Below are 22,008 nucleotides of genomic sequence, written 5' to 3'. Positions count from 1 at the left end.
ACAATATTGAATATTAACGGGAACATGAAGTTACTAATTAAAATAGTGAATATTAACGGGAACATGAAGTTACTGATCAAAATAGTGCATATTAACGGGAACATGAAGTTATTGATCACAATATTGGATATTAACGGGAACCTAAAGTTATTGATTAAATATTGAATATTAACGGGAACATGAAGTTTCTGATCATAATATTGAATATTAACAGGAACCTGGAGTTACTGATTAAAATATTAAATATTAACGGGAAGATGAAGTTACTAATCAAAATGGTGAACATTAACGGGAACATGAAGTTACTGATCACCATATTCAGGGGCGGATACACATGTATCTTTAAGGGGGCTCGAGCCCCCACAAAACCAAAAATAACTTTTTATAAATATTCTTAATATTAAAATTTGTCCCCATAAAAAAATTTATTGTACTCATATGAACCAAAATTAATAAGAAATAAATATAAACATTTAAGTAAGAGATAAAGTAAAATAAATTAGTCCCAATTGTAATAATTAATGCTTTTAGTTTGTATCATATATTTAACATTAAATATATACCGTAATATAAAATATAGTACTATATTAAAAAATGTTGTTCTATATATAGATTTTTTTGAATTTTAAAATTTTGAATGTATTTTTTAATTTGAATGAATAAATATCTTTTTAGTCAAAAAAAATATTTTGAAAATATAAAATATAAATTTTAATGAATATTAGAGAATAAATTTGCCCCCACTGTCAGATATTTCTAGATCCGCCACTGACCATATTGAATATTAACGGGAACCTGAAGTTACTGATTAAAATATTGAATATTAACGAGAACATGAAGTTACTGATCAAAATAGTGAATGTTAACGGGGACGTGAACTTACTGATCACAATATTGAATATTAACAGGAACCTGAAGTTACTGATTAAAATATTGAATGTTAACAAGAACATAAAGTTACTGATCACAATATTGAATATTAACGGGTACAAGAAGTTACAAAAGACTATTTAGACACAATTTAATTTTGGTGCTTTCAATTTTGTTTCTGATTTTTTTACACAATTTAATAATAAATATTCTTATTTTTTCTACAAAATGTTAATTACTTTTAATATATATTAAAAAATATACATCTGAAACAAATGCACGTCCCAAACCAGAACCCGTGCAAACGCACGGGTTAGTTACTAGTTTGTTTAACGATTGATCAAACCCATTACCCATGGATTAAACATACAACAAATGTATAAGCTCTCACATGACTTTTAACAATTAACTTTAACTATCAATCATGTACATAAAACCGGGTTATGGTAAAAACCGAAACACCGGATCCATACCCACAACAAAACCCGTCGATAAACCTTAAACCCACTCCAATGAAATGAAATGAAACAACACCACCACCTTTGATTGCGCAGCAATTTCATCTTAGGAACACAACTCTTAACTTTTACGATGAATCGCATGAAGGCAATTTCCTCTTCCCTCAGATTCCTCAACTCATCACTCGCTACCCGAGTCATTGCAACTCGGAACCAGGTGACTCACTTCTCTTCTCCCTCTATCTCACTCCCCTTTTTCAATCGCTCACACGATTCATCACCTTCTCACAACACTCATCAAAAACTCTACTTTTCTTCCAAACCAAACTCCATTTTAGAGCTTGTTTTCTCAAACGATTGGTCAGAAGAGGTAGAGAAGGAGTTAGAAAATCGTCGTCAATCGTTAACCCATGAAACTGTTGTTTACGTTTTGAAGCGATTGGATAGAAACCCCATTAAAGTTTTTTCCTTTTTCAATTGGGTCACTGAGAGAGAATGGTTTATGTCAAGTTCTTCACTTTATAGCTTAGTTCTTAGGGTTTTAGCGAGGAATAAAAAGATGAAAGAGTTTTGGATTACTCTTAGGACTATGAAGGAGAAAGGGTTTTACCTTGATGAAGAGACCTATGTGACAATTTCAACAGGTTTTAAAAAGGAAAAACTGAATAGTGATGTTTCAGCTCTAACGCATTTCTACAATGGCATGATTCACCAAAATGCTATGCAGAGTGTTGTCAAAAAGGTTGTTGGTATCATTTTAGGGTCTGATTGGAATGATGATGGTGATGATGGTGGTGATAAGGTTGAGAATGAACTTGCTAAGGTTAAGATTCAGCTTTCGGATAATTTCGTGATTAGGGTTTTTAAAGAGGTTCGAAGTTCACCTTTAAAGGCTTACAAGTTCTTTCATTGGGTTGGGAAGCAATCTGGTTATCAGCAGAATACAGTGACTTACAATGCAGTTGCTAGAGTTCTTGCTAGGATGGAATCGATTGAGGAGTTTTGGAGTGTTCTTGAGGAGATGAAGAGTGTAGGTCATGAATTGGATCTCGATACTTACATAAAGATATCGAGGCAGCTTCAAAAGAATAGGATGATGGAGGATGCTGTGAAGCTTTACGAGCATATGATGGATAGTTCATATAAGCCGTCGGTTTCTGATTGTGTTATACTTTTAAAGAGCATCTCTGGAAGCGATAAGCCGGATTTGGATTTAGTGTTTAGGGTAGCTAAGAAATTTGAGTCAGGAGGGTATACACTTTCCAAGGCTGTATATGATAGTATCCACAGGTCTTTGACAAGTGCCGGGAGATTTGATGAAGCTGAGAAAATTGTTGAGACCATGAAAAACGCTGGCTATGAGCCGGATAACATCACGTACAGTCAAATTATTTTCGGTCTTTGTAAGATGAGGAGGTTTGAAGAGGCGCACAAGGTAATCGAGGAGATGCAGGCTTGCGATTGCAGGCCTGATATCAAGACTTGGACCATCTTGATCCAAGGGTACTGTGATGCCGGTGAACTAGACAATGCGTTACTTACTCTCTATAAGATGATGGAACAGAATGGTGATGTGGATGCTGATTTGTTGGAAGTTCTGGTTGACGGTTTTCTTACTCAAAAGAGAATAGACGGTGCGTACAAGCTGCTTCTAGAGATAACTGGTAGGTGTTCCGTATGTCCATGGCAAGCTACATTCAAGAAACTGATTCAAAGTCTATTAGGAGTCAGAATGTTTGAGGAGGCACTTGTTCTTCTTCGTTTGATGAAAGCTAAAAATTACCCTCCATACCACGAACCATTTGTGTCGCATATTTCGAAGTTTGGTACCTTGGAGGATGCTGCGGAATTCCTAAAGGTTTTGAGTATAAAAAGTTACCCATCTCATAATGTTTACCTTCAAATTTTTGAATCCTTATTTCAAGAAGGTAGACATTCAGAGGCCAAAGATCTATTGTACAAGAGTCCTCACCACATCCGGAAGCATAGTAAAATCTGCGAACTATTTGGTTCATCGGAGAGTCAGACGTCCAAGAGTCAGACGGCAGAGACCCAGATAGCTTCTAATTGATTCCTGACTATTATCAAGCTGTTAAGGGGTGCTTGGTGCTTGTCAAACTAAGATTGTTTTGCTGTGGTTAGAAGATTTCCACTGATTTATATATGTAAGGAGGTATTTTGTGGCAATTAAACGAATCAATATAAGAGAGAAAGGAGAGTTGGGAAAATCTAGTAGAACTCTTTCTGGAGTCTCTTTGTGGCCATTTTCATTAGATTTTTCGTGATATGAGTTTCTAGGGTGGTAATGGTTCCAGCTTTTCCATTTTTTTATTTAATGAGGGGATGGATGTATGTTGACTAGACTCCTTGTGACATGCTTATGATTTCATACAAGAATTCTTAACGAAATTGTCAATCAAACTCTTATCACTATTATATTTATTTTCTCATAACCATAAATGAGTTGAGTATGTTAGGAAAAGAGTTTTCAATGGAGATAGTGAAGGATGCTTTGTTTTTGATGGATAACTTCAAAGCTCCTGCTCGTCTGGAAGGTTTTCACCCCCTTCAAGAAAAACTGGAATATTATTGGTTCTTCAATCTTTGATGAAGTTGTCCCATGAAAAACTTCTTACTAATGTCAAAAGGAAGCGTCGTGGCATAAGAGATATTAACTTTTTCTAAAGTTGTATGCAAATCGCTGAGACTATTGAGACCATTATGCATGCTCTTAGAGATTAATAGATTATGACACAATTAAAGATTTTTGGAATGCATCTATTATTATGCAGGACGATATTTGCGTTTTTTTTTTAGTCTTATATTATCGGGGCAGCAGGTGAATTTCAATCTTCATTTGTCACCCATTAGTACTAATTAATGGAATTTCCCCACTCTCTTTGGTATCTTGACAAATTTGATATGGCAAGATAGAAACCAATAAGTTTTTTCAGGGACTTTGCTTACCACTAAGTTATTTCTGAGTAATCTTCGAAGGTACCTAACCTAAATTATGTTTATTATCGTCTTTTCCTTTATCCTTCCTAGAGTTGTCAAAATCGGCTCGGCCCATCGGGCCGGTCCATAAGCCCTACAATTTAGTGTGGACCGGGCTGCAAAATACCTTTAAAACACAACCCTATCTTTTTGGGCCGGCCTATCGGGCCTATGTTTTTATGGGCTGGGCCGGGCCAAGCGGGCTTCGGGCTGACCCATTAAAATAATATTTTGGTAAATTTTGGAGAAAAAAGATTGAGATAAGATATGATTTCATAAATGTGGTTTCAAGTGATAAAGAAAAATTAAAGAGGATGAAGATATATTTTCAAGATGATGTGATCAAGGAAATGATTGTGAGATGGAGAGTAAATTTGATAAGTATTGATGATAATATTAAGTTACTTTGTACTTTTACATTGATGATTTTGTGGTATTCATGGTTAAATATTTTAAACATCACTTGTATACGTTTATGATGTGATATGTTTATGATGACTCTCTATTTATGTTGTGTTGCATTTATCCATTACATCTTTTTTATAAAACTAAAATTATAATATTGAAATATGGACCGACTGGCCCATTGGGTTGCACGCCCTTTTGAAAAACGCCTTTTTGAAAAAAGGGTCGGACTCATTTTATGTGGTCCATTAAACAATCGGGCCGGGCCGAGCCAACTCATTTAAACTTATTGGCCTATCGGGCCGAAGTGGGCTGGGCCGGGCAGACCCATTTGACAGCTCTAATCCTTCCTCTTATGTCAAGAGAAGAAAGCATGGAATTCACGTGGTGGATGTCTCCCCTTACTAATTTTTTCAAGCTCAATATGGACATATCATATTTTAGTAATACATAACTTTTAGTTTGTAGGGGTCATTAAGGACAATAAGAGAATTTATGTAGATAGTTTTTCTTGTAACTTTGGTAGCTGAACTTCCATTTTTCTCGAGCTTTGGGGTCCAGTCCACACGTTTTTAAATTTCTTTTTCAATAAAAAAAACTAAAATGGTTTCAATAAATATTAGTCGTATTTTTGTCTTTTTAATAATCAACTCATGTATTCAAATATTAATATTTGAAGAGCTATTCAATATTCATCGGTAGCAATTATTTTAGTTCTTCTTAGGGAGTCCATTATTTTAGTTTATAGTTGTTCCAGTACCTTTTATTTTAAGTGTCCGATTTGATATTTACATACTTCAAAATAAAAACAGTTAGTCTTGTTAATTTTAACTATGGAATCATAAATTGTATAAAATCAATTTTTTTTGAAAACTATTGATAACTGTAAGATATTTTGTTTAAAAATCAAATCAAACCACATACTTAAATTTTAATACTTATTTTTATTAGTATAATAGATTATATTAATTCTTATTAGTTTTTTTTACTAGTTTAAATATAAGGGTCTTGCTAACGAGTGCCCTCAGAACAATGGTTAAACATTCCTAAAAAAGAAAATATTTTATAAAAATTTTAATATTTTAATATTCAAGATATTAAATATACAAATTACCGAGATAAAATTACTATTTTTAAGTTTTAACCATTGCCCTGAGGGTACTAGTTAGCATTTCCCTATTTTTATTCAAAACATATGATAATTTATTTATATTAATACATATATATGAATTAATTTTATTGTTTGATATTAAACCCTAGAGCAACCGTTTATACCAATGTAACTCAACTAATTCATACCAACATTCTATATTATTAATTTTTAGTATATTTTATATTATATATTATATTTCATATTAAAGATAAAAATTTAGGATTTTTATAATATAAATATTAATAGAAATATATAAAATTTTAATTTAAATATTTAAATATTTAAATATTAATTTACATTAAACTATATTTAATTAGATTGAATTAAATTATATTTTTAGAGTACCCGTGAGTTATTTTAATTTGAGATTGAGATGTTATGAATTTTTTATTTAAAATTGATTTAAACCGCACATATATAAAACTAGTTATATATAAAACTAGTTAAGGTGTGTGTTACTCACGGCATCTCAATTCAATGTCCATCCACCACAATTTCACAACTCACAATTTGAAGCAATGAAAGTGATGCCTATTTAAACTCCACCCACTGTGGTTCCAAACAGACACCAAACTTCATACTCCACAACTTACCAATTTATCATATTCACACAAAATTATGTCCCTTTATTCTACAACCAGCCAAATTTTCCACTTGCATTACCTCTTCACCTCATAGTCACAAAAATTATAAAAATACATAAACAAACAAAAAAAACATTTCACTCTGCCTAACCTTATCACCTCCCTTATGTCATTTCTAAGGCCATGAAAAAACAAACCATTTTCAGTGTCACATGACACCATGAAGAAAAAACAACATCAAGATAAACAACACACCCAAGATTTAGAACTGTTGAAAGCAGTTGCACAAGCTTGGTACAATCACTCCGGAAGTGTAAAACCTTTGAGCGAATTCGACGCGCGCCGAAGACAGTTCAAAGGTAGGCCTTCAAGATTTAAGCTAGAAACATTAACAAATTCATCATCATCAACAAGGGACACAAGCACTTCCACTTATTGTGGTGACTTTCAACACTCACTTTGGGATCCTTATGAGCTTGTAACGGTTTCGAGAAGGATTGAAACAGGGTTGGCTTTAGATAATCCTTTTGATGATTTTAGTGTTTCTACATCGGTTCAATTGAAAGGTAAGAGTAAGAGGGAGAGTAAGAATAGTCTTAGGAATCTGTTTAATAATATGTCTTCTAGGAGATTTAATCTCCCCAAATTTTCAACTGAAAAATGATACATGATTTTCTCTTCTTTTACCTCATAATACTAACTATATAATGTGTTTACTTATACTAGCAGAAAGATGAGGCTATTGTGTTTTCTTGTATATACATTTTTATTATAATTTCTGTATAATTTTTATTATGGAGGACTAATTAATGCAATTTGATTGCTAATGTCAAAGTTAGAAATTTAACTTCTTGAACATTAGGCGAAATAGCGATTTCCCCCGTTTTTCAATGAGTATATTGCTTAAAGATGGTAACATGAGGCCCAAATAATAACATTTAAGCCTAATATTGAAGATTCATTATTTATTGCTTGAAAGAGGTGTAATACTTTATTGATTTCTTGATTCAAAGTGAAAATAGGATAATTTAAGTTGGTGCAATCAGTTAGTTACAGCAGGAAGAGTGTAATTAGTTTATCACCTTTTCAGCAGTCGTCAGAATTGAATAGAAGTTTCTTATAACTGGTTACATATTTAATGTATTTGGTTACCATCTTTCAGTTTTCTGTATTTTGAAATCAATAGCTTCTTATAACTGGTTATAGGTTTGGTTTAACAAGTTACAGGGTTGCAAAGTTTATTTTTTCTGTACTGTTGTATATATATTCCATGTTGGATTATTAATGAAATAAAACCATATTTTCGCCCTAATTCTCTTTAATTATCTCATTTTCTCAATCTCTCAATTATTTATCATTTTATCTTGTGATTGAGTTTTTCCTCAACATTTGACATCAAGATCATGGTTCTTTGATGACAAGTGGTGCAAACAGATGAAGGTGTTGTTTGATTATCAAGATGTTTTTGAAATAATCAAGAATGCTTTTAATCCACTTGTAGAAGGTGCAACGTCTACACAAAGAATTGCACACAAGGAAGAGAAGACAAGATTTCAAAATCAGAGAACGACACCCCATTCCACTACTAGGGAGACTCCCTTCAGGTTAACCTACGAAATTGAGGCAATAATTCCCGTCGAAATTGAAGAACCGTCCTGCCGAATAGAATTTCCTCTCAAAGAGGAGATGAACGACAAAGCTCTGAGAGAGGAGCTCGACCTAGTCGAGGAGATTCAATCAAAAGCATCCCTCTGTGAGGCTAGATTGAAGCAACAGATAACCTTGCTCCATGATGTCAAAGTCATAAAACGCGAGTTCCAAGTTGGTAGTCTAGTCCTACGCAAAAATATGAAGGATTCGCGCGACGGGTAACTCTTCCTAAATTGGGAAGGCCCTTATCGCGTCTGAGGAAAAACAGACAACGGGGCCTATTACCTCGAAAACTTATACAGGGAACAACTTGCTCAACCTTGGAATGCTGAGAAACTTAGACAATATTACAGTTGAGGATGACTTCTAACCCGATAGTCGATCGTTTCGTTCTACAACAACCAACTTGCCCGGCCACAGAGGCGTGTCGTGGTACGGACACAACCATCCCAAGTCCAACGAAGACGGATTTTTGCTCGGCTACACGAGCATAATCCTTGCCCGACAGGGATACCTACATCTGGCTCCACCGTCGCAGTACCTGCCTGGCAAAACACCAAGCTCGCGATAGAAAACGTTCACGCTGCGAGCTCGAGGTCCCAACCTCGACCTCGTTCTCGTCATACACCAGGACCCGATCTCGTTTCCTTGACCTATTTCCTGCACGGTCAGATGACAAACAGTTGTCGAGCAACCCCAAAATTAACATACATCACACATTTAGAGTATATTTAAACCCACGAAATACTCTAACAAGCAAACGGACATAAGTAAAGGTAGTTACTAAATGTCGATCGCAAAGGCCGACGTTGTCCTGATGTTACAAAAGTTCCGGCCACGCAGGCTCCCAAAAAAAGTTTCTCGGGACGCCGGGTCGAGATCCTCAATTCGTTAAATATTAGCTAGAGTGACGGTCATAGGAAAACGCCCAAAGTACCCGTCCTCGGTGAAGCACAGGGGCATCAGGAAGGCCCGATTGCACGTCATGTCCCCGAGAACATCCTGCGCAATGTCACCACTACGGTTCCTCTTCCTTGGAATGAGATCTTGCCCAGGAGAGTCTAGAGCGACGTTGACATTGGGGGATGACAAGTTTGAGCCATCCCTGGCATGGTTCGGGGGAGGGGGAATGAAGCGACTCAGTTTTTTTGATAATCTTCTTGTTGTCATGAGCCAGCTTTGTCAACTTTTCATTGGCGCTCGACATGTTATCTGCAAGGAAAACAACACAAGTCAGTACCAAATAATTAAAAACACGAGCACAAAATAAAACACATTCGAGCAGGTACCTAAGAGAGCCTTCGCTTCCTCGGGTGTCTTACAAGAGAGAAGTGCTTTCGTATTAATGGATCGAGCCTCCCATACGAGCTCACCATCTTCACCCAGTATGCCATCTCCTTGTCTCGTTACCCATTTGGAGGGGAGGAAACTGTCGACAAATTTGCAAAGAACCGCGAAGGATTTTTCATCCTCCTCATCTAGTTCTTCTTCCTCAACAAAATAAAACCAAGGGCTGCCCCGGAGTGCCCCTTACACCAATGGAAGGGGAACATTGAGATCAGTTCAGTCTAAACCTGCTCGTCATCACCATTAAGCACATTGTTATCTTCGTCCACTAGGGTAACCAACTCCAAGGCAGAAGCGTATGCCCTCTCAGTCTTCGGACAAATAAGGTAATATCTATCCTTGAAATCACGTACAGAGTCCATGAACATTTTGAATAATATCTTCTGTGCATTCTTGAGAGAGACCCAGTTGTGCTTCCCCACCACGGTCTTCCGTTGGATCTTAAAGAAATGGAAGAAGAGGCAGACAATGGCCCTAATTCGGAGATACTCACACACAATTTCAAACGCCCGCATGAAGTTGATGGCGTTCGGGTGCAATTGAGAGGGCGCCAACCTTAGGTGTCCGAACACCCCGATCTGGAAGTCGGTGAAAGGAACACGGATACCCAGTTCTTTAAAAACAAATTATTACATCGGAAAGCAATCGTCATCAAAGAACGAGCATATTCTCTCCATTTCCAACTGACGATAAACCTTCCAATTTCTGGTGCTTCCCGGAAGTCTATCCTCAATCGCTCTGAACGCACCATCCAACGGTCGACATAACACGACTCTATCCCTGAGGCTCCTCAGCAACCCGATCCAGATTGGGATCAGTTACGGATTTGACCATGGGACCCTTGTGCTCGGGAGTCCACACCCCTTCATCCTGATCTGCCGTGTCACATGAAAAGCAGAGGAAAATAGTGAATTCGACGGTCAAATCAAATCAACGCTCCCCGACCAAATTCCTACTTGACAAATCACAGGAAATCCGAGACCGACCTAAACTAAAAGGACCACATGAACTTAAACTTGAAAAAGCTCGCAGACCTCACAGGGAAGGATACCAAGCGAGCATATGCGCAACGAGGAAAGTGTGAATCTTCCGAGCGAGGCCATGATTGTCCCGGGAGACATTCTCAATCGACTAAGCAAAATCATGAATCTAACGATTGAAAACATCAATCTCTGATGCTAGACCATGAGTTTAGCAAGCAAAAATATGAATCTCTTGAACACCTTGAGGAGACTCGCGAAGAAATCAACGAAGGTTTTTCAAAAAACGTAAAGTTCACCTGGAACTCCATGAACTTCACGGGAATGCCATTCCTAAACACGAAGTTCATCCCAAAATGTTTGATATACGAGGAGAAGATCTCCTAAGAAAAAAATCACATCGAATGGAAACAATCATGTAGAAAAGGGAAATATGACTTACTTGTGTAGAGGCGGAGGAACGTTTGCAACGGCAGAATGGCAGAGACGATGGCTGACGCAGTAGCGGATCAAAGAAGATCAGAGAAATCTTGAGATAAGACTAAGAGCGTAAAATCGTACAATGAGGGTTAAAACCCCTTTTATATAACTTGCACGGGAAACAAAACTGCACACACCTTATTATGACCCCTAGTCCCTAGGCCATCATTTCTCATTAAATGCACCGCCACGTCACCTACAATGCTTGCTACACACTATCGCTTCACCTCCCTGATCATTAATGGTCATCCGGTTCTCCCCGCGAGAACTCCCTGCTCGTCGAACTATACATCGCTCGACCATGACCGTAGACGAGGAGCTCCTACCATATGTAAATTGGCCTGGAAAGCAAGCTGAACTTAAAGTCACAGCTCCTTGCTTAGGAACAACGACTTGGGGGCTCCTGTTCTGGACTGGGTCTAACCAAGGAAGAGGCCCAATTGAGTTCCCGCTCGTGCAAATCACACATGGTCGACCACAAATCACCCTTGGCTAAATCAGGCAGATCTCCAAATGCCTCGGGGAGGTATGGCCACCGAGCAAGAACACTTACAGGGTTTCGAGCAAGCGTGACACATGAGGGCATCAGTCATACGGTGAACTGACTTTAAAGAAATGTTGCGGTAAGCAAGAGTCGCCACCGAATTTTATTTTATCCAATTTATAGAAAGTCTAAAAAAACAGACAAAGACCTTTTTTAAAAAGATTTTGAGTTCGGGGGGTCATTTATACAAAGGGAAGGTTTAAGGCACCCTTTGCATCCATGGTTATCCATGGGCTCTTAATTGCTTAGCTCATTTGTTTTCAAAAAGTTTGAAATGTATAAGAAAAGAATTTGAATAAGGACTTTAGCTTGTAAATAAGCGTAGCCTTTTTGAAGGTTTTTTTTGACAAAAGGGTAAAATAAATTTAAACCAGAGCAAGCAATTAGAAGGTAATTACCATTAAAGTTAAAAAAGTTCATTTAGCCTTTCAGGGCTATCCATACCATAAGAGGGTAGGAAGTCCTTTTATTGGAGGTTGAAGGGTCATCGAAGTTATCGTTCGCCATAAGACTGTCTCTGCCATAAAGAGGGCATGTAGTCTAAGGGAAGGATAAAATAGTCATTTTAGGCATCCAATAAGGACACCTTAGCAATCGAAAGGGACTATCATATAAAAATAAAAATAAAATAAAAAAAACTTAGCTTTTTAATCTGGTGTGGCTGGCTCCTGGAGGCCTTTGGTACGTCTGCATAGTCAGAGGCGTTGGATTGATCTGGGCAATGATCTGGTGGCAGCAAGAGCGAGGGCATACCATACGCATGTGAGAGAGAAACACAGGATCCACAGCTTTTTAAAAAAGGGTCTGGCGCGCGAATGGACGAATGAGAGGCTGCCACCTAATCATCTTCCTCACGCTTCCGTCGTCTTAGGCATGAAGCTCCTTTACCCACGGACAACAACCGTCGCCATAGCCCCTGCAAATTCCAATCCACAAGACGCAACAAAAATTCTTCGCGACCACTTGGTCGCGATCGTCCAGACACCACGAGTCCAATGGTAACCAAAATCAGCCCTAATTTTGCCTAGAACAAGAAACCCTAATTTGAAGTTCTAAAAACCTAACAATGGCATTAGTCTCAGCTATGCACAGAAACGCAATTAAAGCTCCAGAAACGATCAGTATATCATAACAAACACATATATGCAATTGAATTTTAATATGGATGCATGAATAAACGTAATCGATTCAGTTTAAATTTAGACAAACCGTGACTTATAGGAACTTGTTCGTGATGATTCAGGACCTTGCAAAGATCGATATACCTTCAAGGATGTCCAGGGAACGTGTATGAATGATCAAAATTCCTTGAATTGGCCTGCAACTATGAAATCGGTTTTGGAAAATTCTTGACTTTTGCAAGCTCGGTTAGGGTTCTAATCTGCAGAAAAATCGTCCCCTAATGGTCTGGCTTTGTTGTGTATTTATAAGTGAGTGATTTAGGTCAACAATAACAGATCAAATCTCCTTGAATCAATTATTGGCGTATTGATTGAAAATTGATTTTGAAAGTTTCTAATTATGGCCAGATCTCAATCTTTTCCTCCCAATCTCCTCTTGCACGAAATTTGATTGTTTTTTGGAGTCAATACTGATTGGATTTGATTGGAATTATAAACCACATTGAATCTTTGAATTTTCTTTGATTTATTTGAATTTAATCATTTTTTTAAATGAGTACAAATCCACAATAAATCAAATAAATTCGTGACAATTGGTTTTTGAGGCCTTGGATATCTTGAGAGTGAATATTGGGCCAAGAAAGATTGGGTCTCTTTGCAAAAAGATTCATTTTGAATCCTTTTATTTCACATTTTTTCCTTCAAAATTAGTCAATTTTGACAAGGCATGTCTCCTTCAATTTTTAAGGTATGGGGAGTTCTAGGACTTTTTGGAAACCTCAAGATGTCTTCTACAAGCCACTTTGGAAACTTTTTTTCATTTGAGGATTTTATCTTGATGATATTGGCTTTGACAAAAAACTTCTTTTGGTTGACTTTCAAAAAGGACCTATAATATTTTGATCCATATCTCTCAAATGAAACATTTTTGGACTTGGCTTGTGAGAGACAAAGTTGTATAGGATTCAATTTCCTTCAAAATGAGCTTTGGATGGGAAATTTCTGATGTTCCATGTGAAAGTTATGGCTGGTCAAAGTTCAGTTGACTTTAAGTCAAAAAACCCTAATTTAGAAACTTTAGGTTTTGTTGATTTCTGAACTTTCCTTGATGAATCATGATTAATCCTTGATCAATTGATGAATGGTACTTCAAAATAAGGATGTAGGCAAAAATCAGGAGTTTGACTGTACTTTGACCACAGTTGACTTTTAGGTCAAACTAGTCGACTGTTGACTTTCTGATCATTTGACTGGGCAATCCTTAGAATTGAAGCTTGTACTTTGCCATAGAGATAGTTTGAAGCATCATAGGCCATACGAAATCCATTGGAGACTTTGATTCATTGATTTTCTTCAGAGAAATCAAAACCCTAGTTCATTGAGTCATTGTTTAGGAAGATGTGTCTTTGAGCCTTGAACTTTGGTATGAGCTTGAATAGGAGAAATAAGATGGGAAAATTTTGGGGTATGACAGCATCCATCTGCCCATCACCCTCAAGGACCCTCCTCCTCATAGGGTTGCTTCACCTCCAGCCCCTTAAACCACCCAGAGTCTACACATCTCCGAAAAGGCTGTGTCTCCCCTGAAACGTTCGGAGCGATTGAACCAGGTTGGAGACCACGTCCTGGTCTCTACTACACACGTAGACCCAGGCAGTCTCCTTTTGGGCTTGCACACCCAGCCCAATACGGAGACCTTGGTCCAGCGTCGGGGGCTATAAATACCCTCTTTCAATAGAGGGCCAGATATTCATTATTCTCACTCTAAACCTTTGTACTTGATTGCTCTCTCTTCTCACTTTGGCATCGGAGTACCTTGCGGGTACACCCTCATTCTTAGAAGATCACCCCGTTGCCGACCAGGACGTTCCATTCTAATCAGGTACGATCAGAAAGCAAGCATAAAAATATTTTAAGATGCTATTGATTTTGATTTGTGTGCTTACATTTTAGATGGTCGGTTTGTTTCTACTCATTTCATTAATAATGAAGTAGTGAACAACCCGATAAATTTATGGACTACAGAAGGCAAAGAAAAATTGCAAAAAAGTTCTAAAGTTATGTACTTAATGATAAATGTTTTAAGCATTAAAGAGTATAATTATGTTCATAACTCTAACAGTATCAAAGAAGTGTGTGACACTCTTAAAATGATCTATCAAGGTTTTACTTAGATTAAAAGGGAAAATATGAATACACTAAACCAAAAATTAGATATACCAAATGAAAATGGATTAAATCTTTGGTTCTCAAGTTTTAAATTATTTGACAATATTTTCAAAATTTGTATATTTAACAAACATCTAAGATTTAAAGAATGATGTTCGAAACCTAACATAGTACAAAAATACGAAGATATGAACTATGTTAATAATTTATAGAAAATGTTAGATAAGTTATAAAAAAAGAAGAAGGGAATCTTAGGGGAAGATTCAAACTCATTTAAAGAATCAAGTGAAGAGGTAAATTTCTATCTTATGACTAACTGTAAAGATGATGACGAGGTAAACATTCTTTTGTATAAACAAATGTATGATCTAAGTGTTAGTTTGAAAAGAAAATGATGAGTTAGAAGAGATATTTTTACATATGAGAATCATGTTAAATTTTTAGACGATGAAAAATAAAATAATCATCGATGAATAAAATCATTTTAGAAAATGTACAATGAATTTTACATGTAGGCCGACTTTTTTCTAATATAAATAACGTACTTATTTAAACTTTTGTTAAATAGATTTGATTGAACCTTAAATAGACTAAACTATTGGCCTCTGTAGACCGACCTGACCTATTCCCATCCCTAAATGTAGACAGAATTTACTAGGAGTAAATATGATAAAAATTAATTAAAGATTTTTATTTTAGGACAAAATATTTTTAATTAAAAATACACTTATTTTGGGAGATTTGGGAGAGGGGGAGTACAATACTTAATACTTGTGTGGTAGGATTGTATTGATGTGGATATGATTGTTGATTATGTTTATCAAATAGAACTATTATAGAGCATTGCCATGCTTTTAAAGATGTATGAGGTACCTCAAGAAGACCATGAACAAGATTACATTATAAAAAAAATTCATTGTCAGGATTGAGCCCAAAAAAATTTGCAACTTTCCTGCTAGATATTTAATAGGAAGTCAGAGTCCCACTAAAATACTACGGCCAAAAATTTTATCCAAAAATATTTAAAAAGACAATAATAGTTTCAGAAAAAAGGCATTATTGTGACTTAAGTTTCGATTCAAATCAAAAAACAAAAATACCGTAGATTCTTAAGAATAAACATATATAGGCTCATAACAATAAACATACAAACAGTCTTGAGACATATAAATAGAGCATAGTCTCTTGTCTTTTATATATATGCATAAAACATGAGATCGATCAATTGTCTAATTCCACTGACACAGCACCACAAGACAAGATCGATTCAAGGAAATTATATAGTAGTGTGCCTACTATTATTCGGCGTTCTCCTGAAACGTACTTCTTCTAATTAAACATCCATAATATAATAACTAAAATATGATTAAAACCTATTCTCCATTGATCAAGTCCATAACAACACGCTTAATGCTTCCTTCATTCTTCAACAGCAGCCTCTTGTTAGTCTCTCTGTCATGGAAACCCTGCATTCACAAAGCCATCACATTCATCAACCAAAGAGCATCAACAAAAACAATATAAGCAATGCATGTGTAAATAAAAGTAAGTCTCACTGGCAGTTAAGAAAATATGAGAACAGAATTGAAGTTAAGATAACATGTAAAATTGGTTCAAGAAGCAGTAAAGTAGGTGATGGGGTGTACTAGAATCTAAAATTTGCAACGCAGACAATACTGGTTTTATTCAGTGGGGATGTAAGAAGGGGAGGAAATGCAGCAGGAGTCAGGGGTTGGATACATTGATAGTGGGTGTTATTGTCTAATATTTGAAAATTGATTTCTTTGGCTGTTTTTCTTCTGCATCTGATTTGGAGTTTCAAGTCAGATAGTGATTATATTGTTTTCAATAGCGGTCTATTTTTTTATAATAGCATTTGATTGGGAATCGATGTGCAATTTTTTTATAATAGCATTTGATTGGGAATCGATGTGCAACCCTTTGCCTCTAGTTTTATTGTTTTTGATATCGTTATTAAAAAGTCGAGAGAAAATCAATCAGACAGATGACGTTATTAAAAAGTCAAGAGAAAATCAATCAGACAGATTAAATTTAAAAAAGTAGTCAAGAAAACAACTTACCATATCGTGCAACTCTTGAAGGAGAGGATCCCACTCAGAAACACCACAGAGTTCATCTATTGACTGCTCCAGATTGTACTCATTCATTCTCAGAACCTCTTTGTTTAAATCAATCTGCTTAAAACCCATCTCCTCAAGCTCTTTAAGGAGAGCCTCTTCCACAGAATCATTTCTATCCCCTACAACCAATCTGCCTAGAGATGATGATAGTGCATCCTCGGTTGAGGCTTGCTGGTTGGAAGGAACAGCTGGGGTTGTGCCAGATAAGTCTATTATGGGATAAGAAACAGTTGGAGGTGCAGCAGAAATTGTAGGGGCTGAGCCAGAGAAATCAATGATGGGGTAAGAAACAGATGAAGATGCTTCCGAAATCTTAGGGGCTGAGGCGGCAGGGCCAACAAATGTAGCTTTATTTGTAGGAAATTCATTTCCCAGTTCCTGCCTTAGTTCCTTATCAACCATTTGACTCACAGGTTCAGGTGGAGCATTAGGATTTTTGGGTTGATGAAAAGCATCATCCTCAACAGGTTGAACATTGATATCTATAATCTGAGGCTCTTCAGAGCTACCCACACCAAGGGGAATATTCAAGTTTAAGCCTTGAGAGCTATCATAGAATGAGTCCTTGAGAGAAGCATCAACCTTCAAGAGTGATAATTAAAGAGGGAAGAATATTATTACACCTAGGAAGAAAAATTAGTGTTTCTGAGCCAAAATTGTATACAGGAAAAGCAAAACTGTCATTTTACCTGTATAAGGACCCAAACCCGTTGGCCAAATTTATGTCCAGAGAGAGATGACATCCTCCAGTATGATATGTATCTACCAGGTAACTGGGGTGCAATAAAATCAACTGCAATGTCAAGCTCCATCTCTGAGGATACACCAGAATCGGGAACCTGGAAAATTTAATCAGAATATCAGATAGATCATTTAAAAAATTACCCTGCGAAACAAACTTAGGGAAAAGCTAATTAAATTAAAGAAATGATAGTAATTAGCAAACCTCCAAGTCAACAGAATCTAATTCACTTAATTTGTCCCCTCCAATCCAAACAAGTTGAGTTCCCTTGGGCCACGCTGTTGTGCCATTGTTGCGCATCCGCCAGATCTTAGTGAACGCAGTAGATGGAGCCATCATTGTACCATCTATAACATTGACATCCAAAATGAACCGACTATCTAGCCTTGGCCTTCCATGCTTCGCACCTGTTTTTAAAATAATATGTGGTGCTATCTTTGGAAGCCTCTGTGACAAGGAAAAAAAATGGTATCAAACGTGTAAAGTCACATAAGAAGGAGAAAAAAAAAAGATAGAATTGAGTTCAAATGAGGTTACAAATTCTCTGGTATTCTGATATAAACATCTTGGACCCCGAAAAGAAGCAGGACGGTCCATCCTGATATAATCAGTCTGATTACCAAATTCATTGAAGCAAATACTGCAGAGGTCATAGTTTTCTTTTCTGCATAATGGACAAAAAAAAAATCAAGAAACGCCCCCTAAAAGCTTTTTACAATTTCCAAATAAAAAAAAAAAAAGAACTGCACTCACATTTTGGATTTGAAACGAGGTCCAGTTATTGGATACACTCCACAGCCATCACAGCGGACACCCTTGTGAAACATACCATTCGATGCATCAGAGTGACTGTGGCTCCTTTTAAAGCGAAAGTTACCTAGCGGAGGTGGCATTGGATAAGGAGTATGTGTCCCAGAAAATGGGCAGTCAATAGGAGCACCGAAACTTATAGCAGGATTCTTGGTAAAACTGTCATCAATAGACGCTTTACCCTTGTTAACATTATCAGGAACTTTTTCATCCTTACTAACAACACTGTCAACAAAAGACGCTTTACCCTTGTCAGCACTAACAGGAACTGCAGATGAGAGTGGTACTCTATTTACATTAGTTGATGAACTGAGATCAACCGGAGCAATTCCTGCATTTCCAGACTCCACCTGTCGACCAGCACCGGAGGCCCCCAGTACATTTCCATTCATGTTTTCGGCCTCAACATGTTGTCTGACATTGTAGGGTGCCGCCTGGCTATTGACACCGGAAACAGAGCCCAGAAATGGAAACTGCGGACCTCTTGATTCGGAAGTGACTAGTTCTTCACCAAGATTATTTTTGGAGCTTGGGCCAGGTGCAAAAGATGGGCCCCGGTTATTAGATAAGTTGCGAAGCAGTTGTCGTGCAGATGCAGCTTTTGAGAGTGATAAACTAGATAGAGCATCCTGCACTTGTTTTGCAGGTGATGCAGTAGATAGAGCCTCCTGCCCTTGTCTTGCAGATAAAACTTTTGAACGCAATAGAGCCTCCTGCGGTGCTTTTGGCACAACATATGAAACAGCAGAAGCAGAATCCACAGATGGAGACTGTGGACCTTTTGCTTCTGGAGTGACAGATTCACCGGGAACACCTTTGTTTGAGCCTGAGCCACCTGCAGTATCAGAATTTCCTTGAGGCTTTAGAATGGATTGTCCAATTTTGGAAATTGAATCAGCAATATTTGCAAGCACTGGATTTGAATTCGCGGCTTTTGAAAATGACGAATAAAGAGCCTCGCGCATCGGCTCTGGCAGAGCTCGCAAAGCATCAGCAAGAAACGGGTCTGAGACAGGATTAGCTCTTAGAGGAGTAGCACTTCCACTAGTTCCACTAGAGCCATCAGCAACAGATTTCCCATCAGAATTATTCACCATATGTACATCAATTCTCAAGAACTTCAATTGCTGTCTCATCACATCATGCAAATCTTCATCATCCACAAGATTCACCAAGTCACCATCCTCATCCACATATCTCAGAATGAAATTAGCATCAGTGGCGAAACCGAAAACAGAGCATATCTTAGCCCTCAACCCAGCCATGTTAAGATCAAGTCGATTATTCTCATCGACACGAACATTGAAACGCCTGAGCGTATCTCCATACTTTGCCTGTACAGAAATAACAAATAACATGATATGAAGTCAGACTATCATATATTAGGGCTAAACTATTTTCAAGAAACCGTGAAAACCTAACATGCATGATTTGCAATTTAACCGTTTCAGTTCCATCCTTGTTCCGATCATCAAAAACAATAAAACTAAAGAAAAAATTACAAAGAGAAACAAATTGAAAGCGTGATAATCAAATAAGAGAAATAAAAAAGAAGAAAATTGAGATCGGTACCTTAATCACGAGAGAAGAGTCCATAGCTATGAAATTCGAAAGGAAGCGTAACAGTTATGAAAGACGAAGAGGAGTGAAACCCTAATAATTCCCTAAAATTGAAAGTTCTTCGGATCAGAAATTTGTAGTGATAATACTAAGCTTTAGCGTACCCGTTAGCCGCTTTTAACGCTCTCTGAAGCGGGGAGTGGGATATATAGTGTTCTGCTTGGCTTTGCGAACAAGAAATTTTCTTTTTGGGTTTTTTTTGTTTTTTATTATTTTTCTAAATTTCTATTTCTTCGTTGCAAAGTTACTTGTGGGACCCGCGATACGATATTATCCATTGATTGATGAATTTATTATGAATAATTCCTAACTATATATCTGCCCGCATTAGTTGCTTATTGCTTTCTTAAGCTTTAAGTTTTTTTTTTTTCCTTTTCTTTCAAATAATTAAATATAAAATTATTCTATTATTTAAATGTTTTACTATAAAATGAAATAAAAAAGTTTTATGATGAAAAGTGGACGGAACATAATTGGATTTGAATAATTTCATTAGTTTTTGGAAAGAATGGTTCAAAGGACACGAACAAGACGATTGTATTAAAAGGAGGGGGTAGTGCTCAACAACTTGCCAAATTGTTTCACTGGTTATGTTAAGCTTGGACCCAGCCGCCCCAATTAAACCATGTTTATGTCGGTTCCGTTAATGAGGTATGTGGCACACAAATTGGTCAAGAGATAAATGTCTTTCCCATAATTGTTTGAAGACTCTAGTCTTTCCACTTTTGTACATTCGCCTTAAATAGAGGAAATCGCTCCTCTTGATCTCTGATTCAGCCTCGGGGGATTTTTCTATATATACTTCATTATTAGAATAGAAAGAGCATCTTTTATCTCTCACAATAAAATAGAAACAGAGCTACTTACAATCTTATGTGAGCTAGCCTAAACACAACCAAACACCATAAACCCTCAAACATCCCTAAACAATAAAGGGTTGTCCTTGTACTTTGTAGCTAGTACAATTGACACTAATTATGGAGCCCTAGTAAAATTGAATTGGACCAATCTTTATTAGGAGTGCTCATGGAAGGATAATTAACCTAATGAATCCATATCCAATTAATAATCATTTACTATAACCGGATATAAAACCAATCTATATGAATGGTTATACATAACCACATTTTATATCCGGTTCTAAAGTTATAACCAAATTTTAATTTAAAACCGGTTTTGAAAATTTGTATTTTTTCGAGAAAAAAACAATTTTCCATATTTCGAAAAAAATCGTATTTTCGAAGAAAAAAAATTATTTTCCATTTTTTCAAAAACACTCGGTTTAAAAAAAAATAATATTTTTCGTATTTATTTGAAAAACTCTTTTTTTTTTCGTATTCCCTTTCGTATTTCGTAAAGAATTTGATTTTTTACGAGTTTAGAAATAAAATTGATTTTTTGTATTTCCAAAAAAAATGTATTTAAGGAAAATGATTTTTTCGTATTTTAAAAAAAATTGTTTTTTTTTTATTTCCGAAAAAATTTACTTTTCATATTTTCAAATAAACATCGATTAAAAGCGATTTTTACTATTTTCGAAAAAAAAACTAGATTTTTTCGTATTTTTAGGAAAAAACTCGATTTTTTGTTTTTTCGGAAAAAAACTCGATTTTTTTGTATTTCCTAAAAAAAATCAAATTTTCATATTTTCGAAAAAAAACTCAATTTTTTTTATGTTTTTAGAAATAAAATCAATTTTTTGTATTTTAAAATAAAAACAACTTTATAATTTCTTTTTAAAAAAACATTATTCGTATTTTTGAAAAAATTGGATTTTCAGAAAATATTTTAGATTTAATTTTTATTTTGAATATGGATCTCCAAAATATGGATTTGGTTAAAACCATATTTATAAAAATGTCCAAAATGTGGATTTGGTTAATAACCATACTAAAATTAACCGATATTTTATAACCCGATTTAAATATTGATATGGA

General features: G+C 36.2%; 3 protein-coding genes across 3 annotated transcripts; 2 read left to right on the top strand and 1 right to left on the bottom strand.

Moving 5' to 3' along the window:
* Nucleotides 1-1,365: 1,365 nt before the first annotated feature.
* On the top strand, nucleotides 1,366-4,685 carry LOC131636515 (pentatricopeptide repeat-containing protein At3g48250, chloroplastic-like). The gene has a single exon (XM_058907131.1). It carries the CDS (start codon nucleotides 1,462-1,464, stop codon nucleotides 3,397-3,399), a length of 1,938 nt encoding a protein of 645 aa, XP_058763114.1. The 5' UTR covers nucleotides 1,366-1,461; the 3' UTR covers nucleotides 3,400-4,685.
* A 1,694-nt stretch (nucleotides 4,686-6,379) lies between these two features.
* On the top strand, nucleotides 6,380-7,148 carry LOC131636506 (uncharacterized). The gene has a single exon (XM_058907121.1). It carries the CDS (start codon nucleotides 6,688-6,690, stop codon nucleotides 7,129-7,131), a length of 444 nt encoding a protein of 147 aa, XP_058763104.1. The 5' UTR covers nucleotides 6,380-6,687; the 3' UTR covers nucleotides 7,132-7,148.
* An 8,716-nt stretch (nucleotides 7,149-15,864) lies between these two features.
* On the bottom strand, nucleotides 15,865-20,241 carry LOC131636499 (protein NBR1 homolog). The gene is made up of 7 exons (XM_058907114.1): nucleotides 20,024-20,241; nucleotides 18,395-19,785; nucleotides 18,179-18,305; nucleotides 17,846-18,088; nucleotides 17,589-17,738; nucleotides 16,840-17,481; nucleotides 15,865-16,224 (listed from the first exon to the last, which is right to left on the bottom strand). The coding sequence occupies exons 1-7, from the start codon at nucleotides 20,045-20,047 to the stop codon at nucleotides 16,132-16,134; spliced, it is 2,670 nt and encodes an 889-aa protein (XP_058763097.1). The 5' UTR covers nucleotides 20,048-20,241; the 3' UTR covers nucleotides 15,865-16,131.
* Between the last annotated feature and the right edge of the window lie 1,767 nt (nucleotides 20,242-22,008).

The sequence above is a fragment of the Vicia villosa genome, linkage group LG1, assembly GCF_029867415.1.
Source record: "Vicia villosa cultivar HV-30 ecotype Madison, WI linkage group LG1, Vvil1.0, whole genome shotgun sequence".
NCBI classification, from domain to species: Eukaryota; Viridiplantae; Streptophyta; class Magnoliopsida; order Fabales; family Fabaceae; genus Vicia; species Vicia villosa.
This window is presented reverse-complemented; position numbering and strand designations above follow the sequence as displayed.

Excerpts from the sequence above, each read along its gene's own strand:
- LOC131636515 (XM_058907131.1), top strand. The coding sequence starts at position 1,462 with ATGAATCGCATGAAGGCAATTTCCTCTTCCCTCAGATTCCTCAACTCA.
- LOC131636506 (XM_058907121.1), top strand. The coding sequence starts at position 6,688 with ATGAAGAAAAAACAACATCAAGATAAACAACACACCCAAGATTTAGAA.
- LOC131636499 (XM_058907114.1), bottom strand. The coding sequence starts at position 20,047 with ATGGACTCTTCTCTCGTGATTAAG. Across the intron at positions 19,786-20,023 it reads ACTCTTCTCTCGTGATTAAG|GCAAAGTATGGAGATACGCT; the intron begins GTACCGATCTCA and ends ATTTCTGTACAG. Across the intron at positions 18,089-18,178 it reads ATCAGAATACCAGAGAATTT|AGGCTTCCAAAGATAGCACC; the intron begins GTAACCTCATTT and ends TCCTTGTCACAG.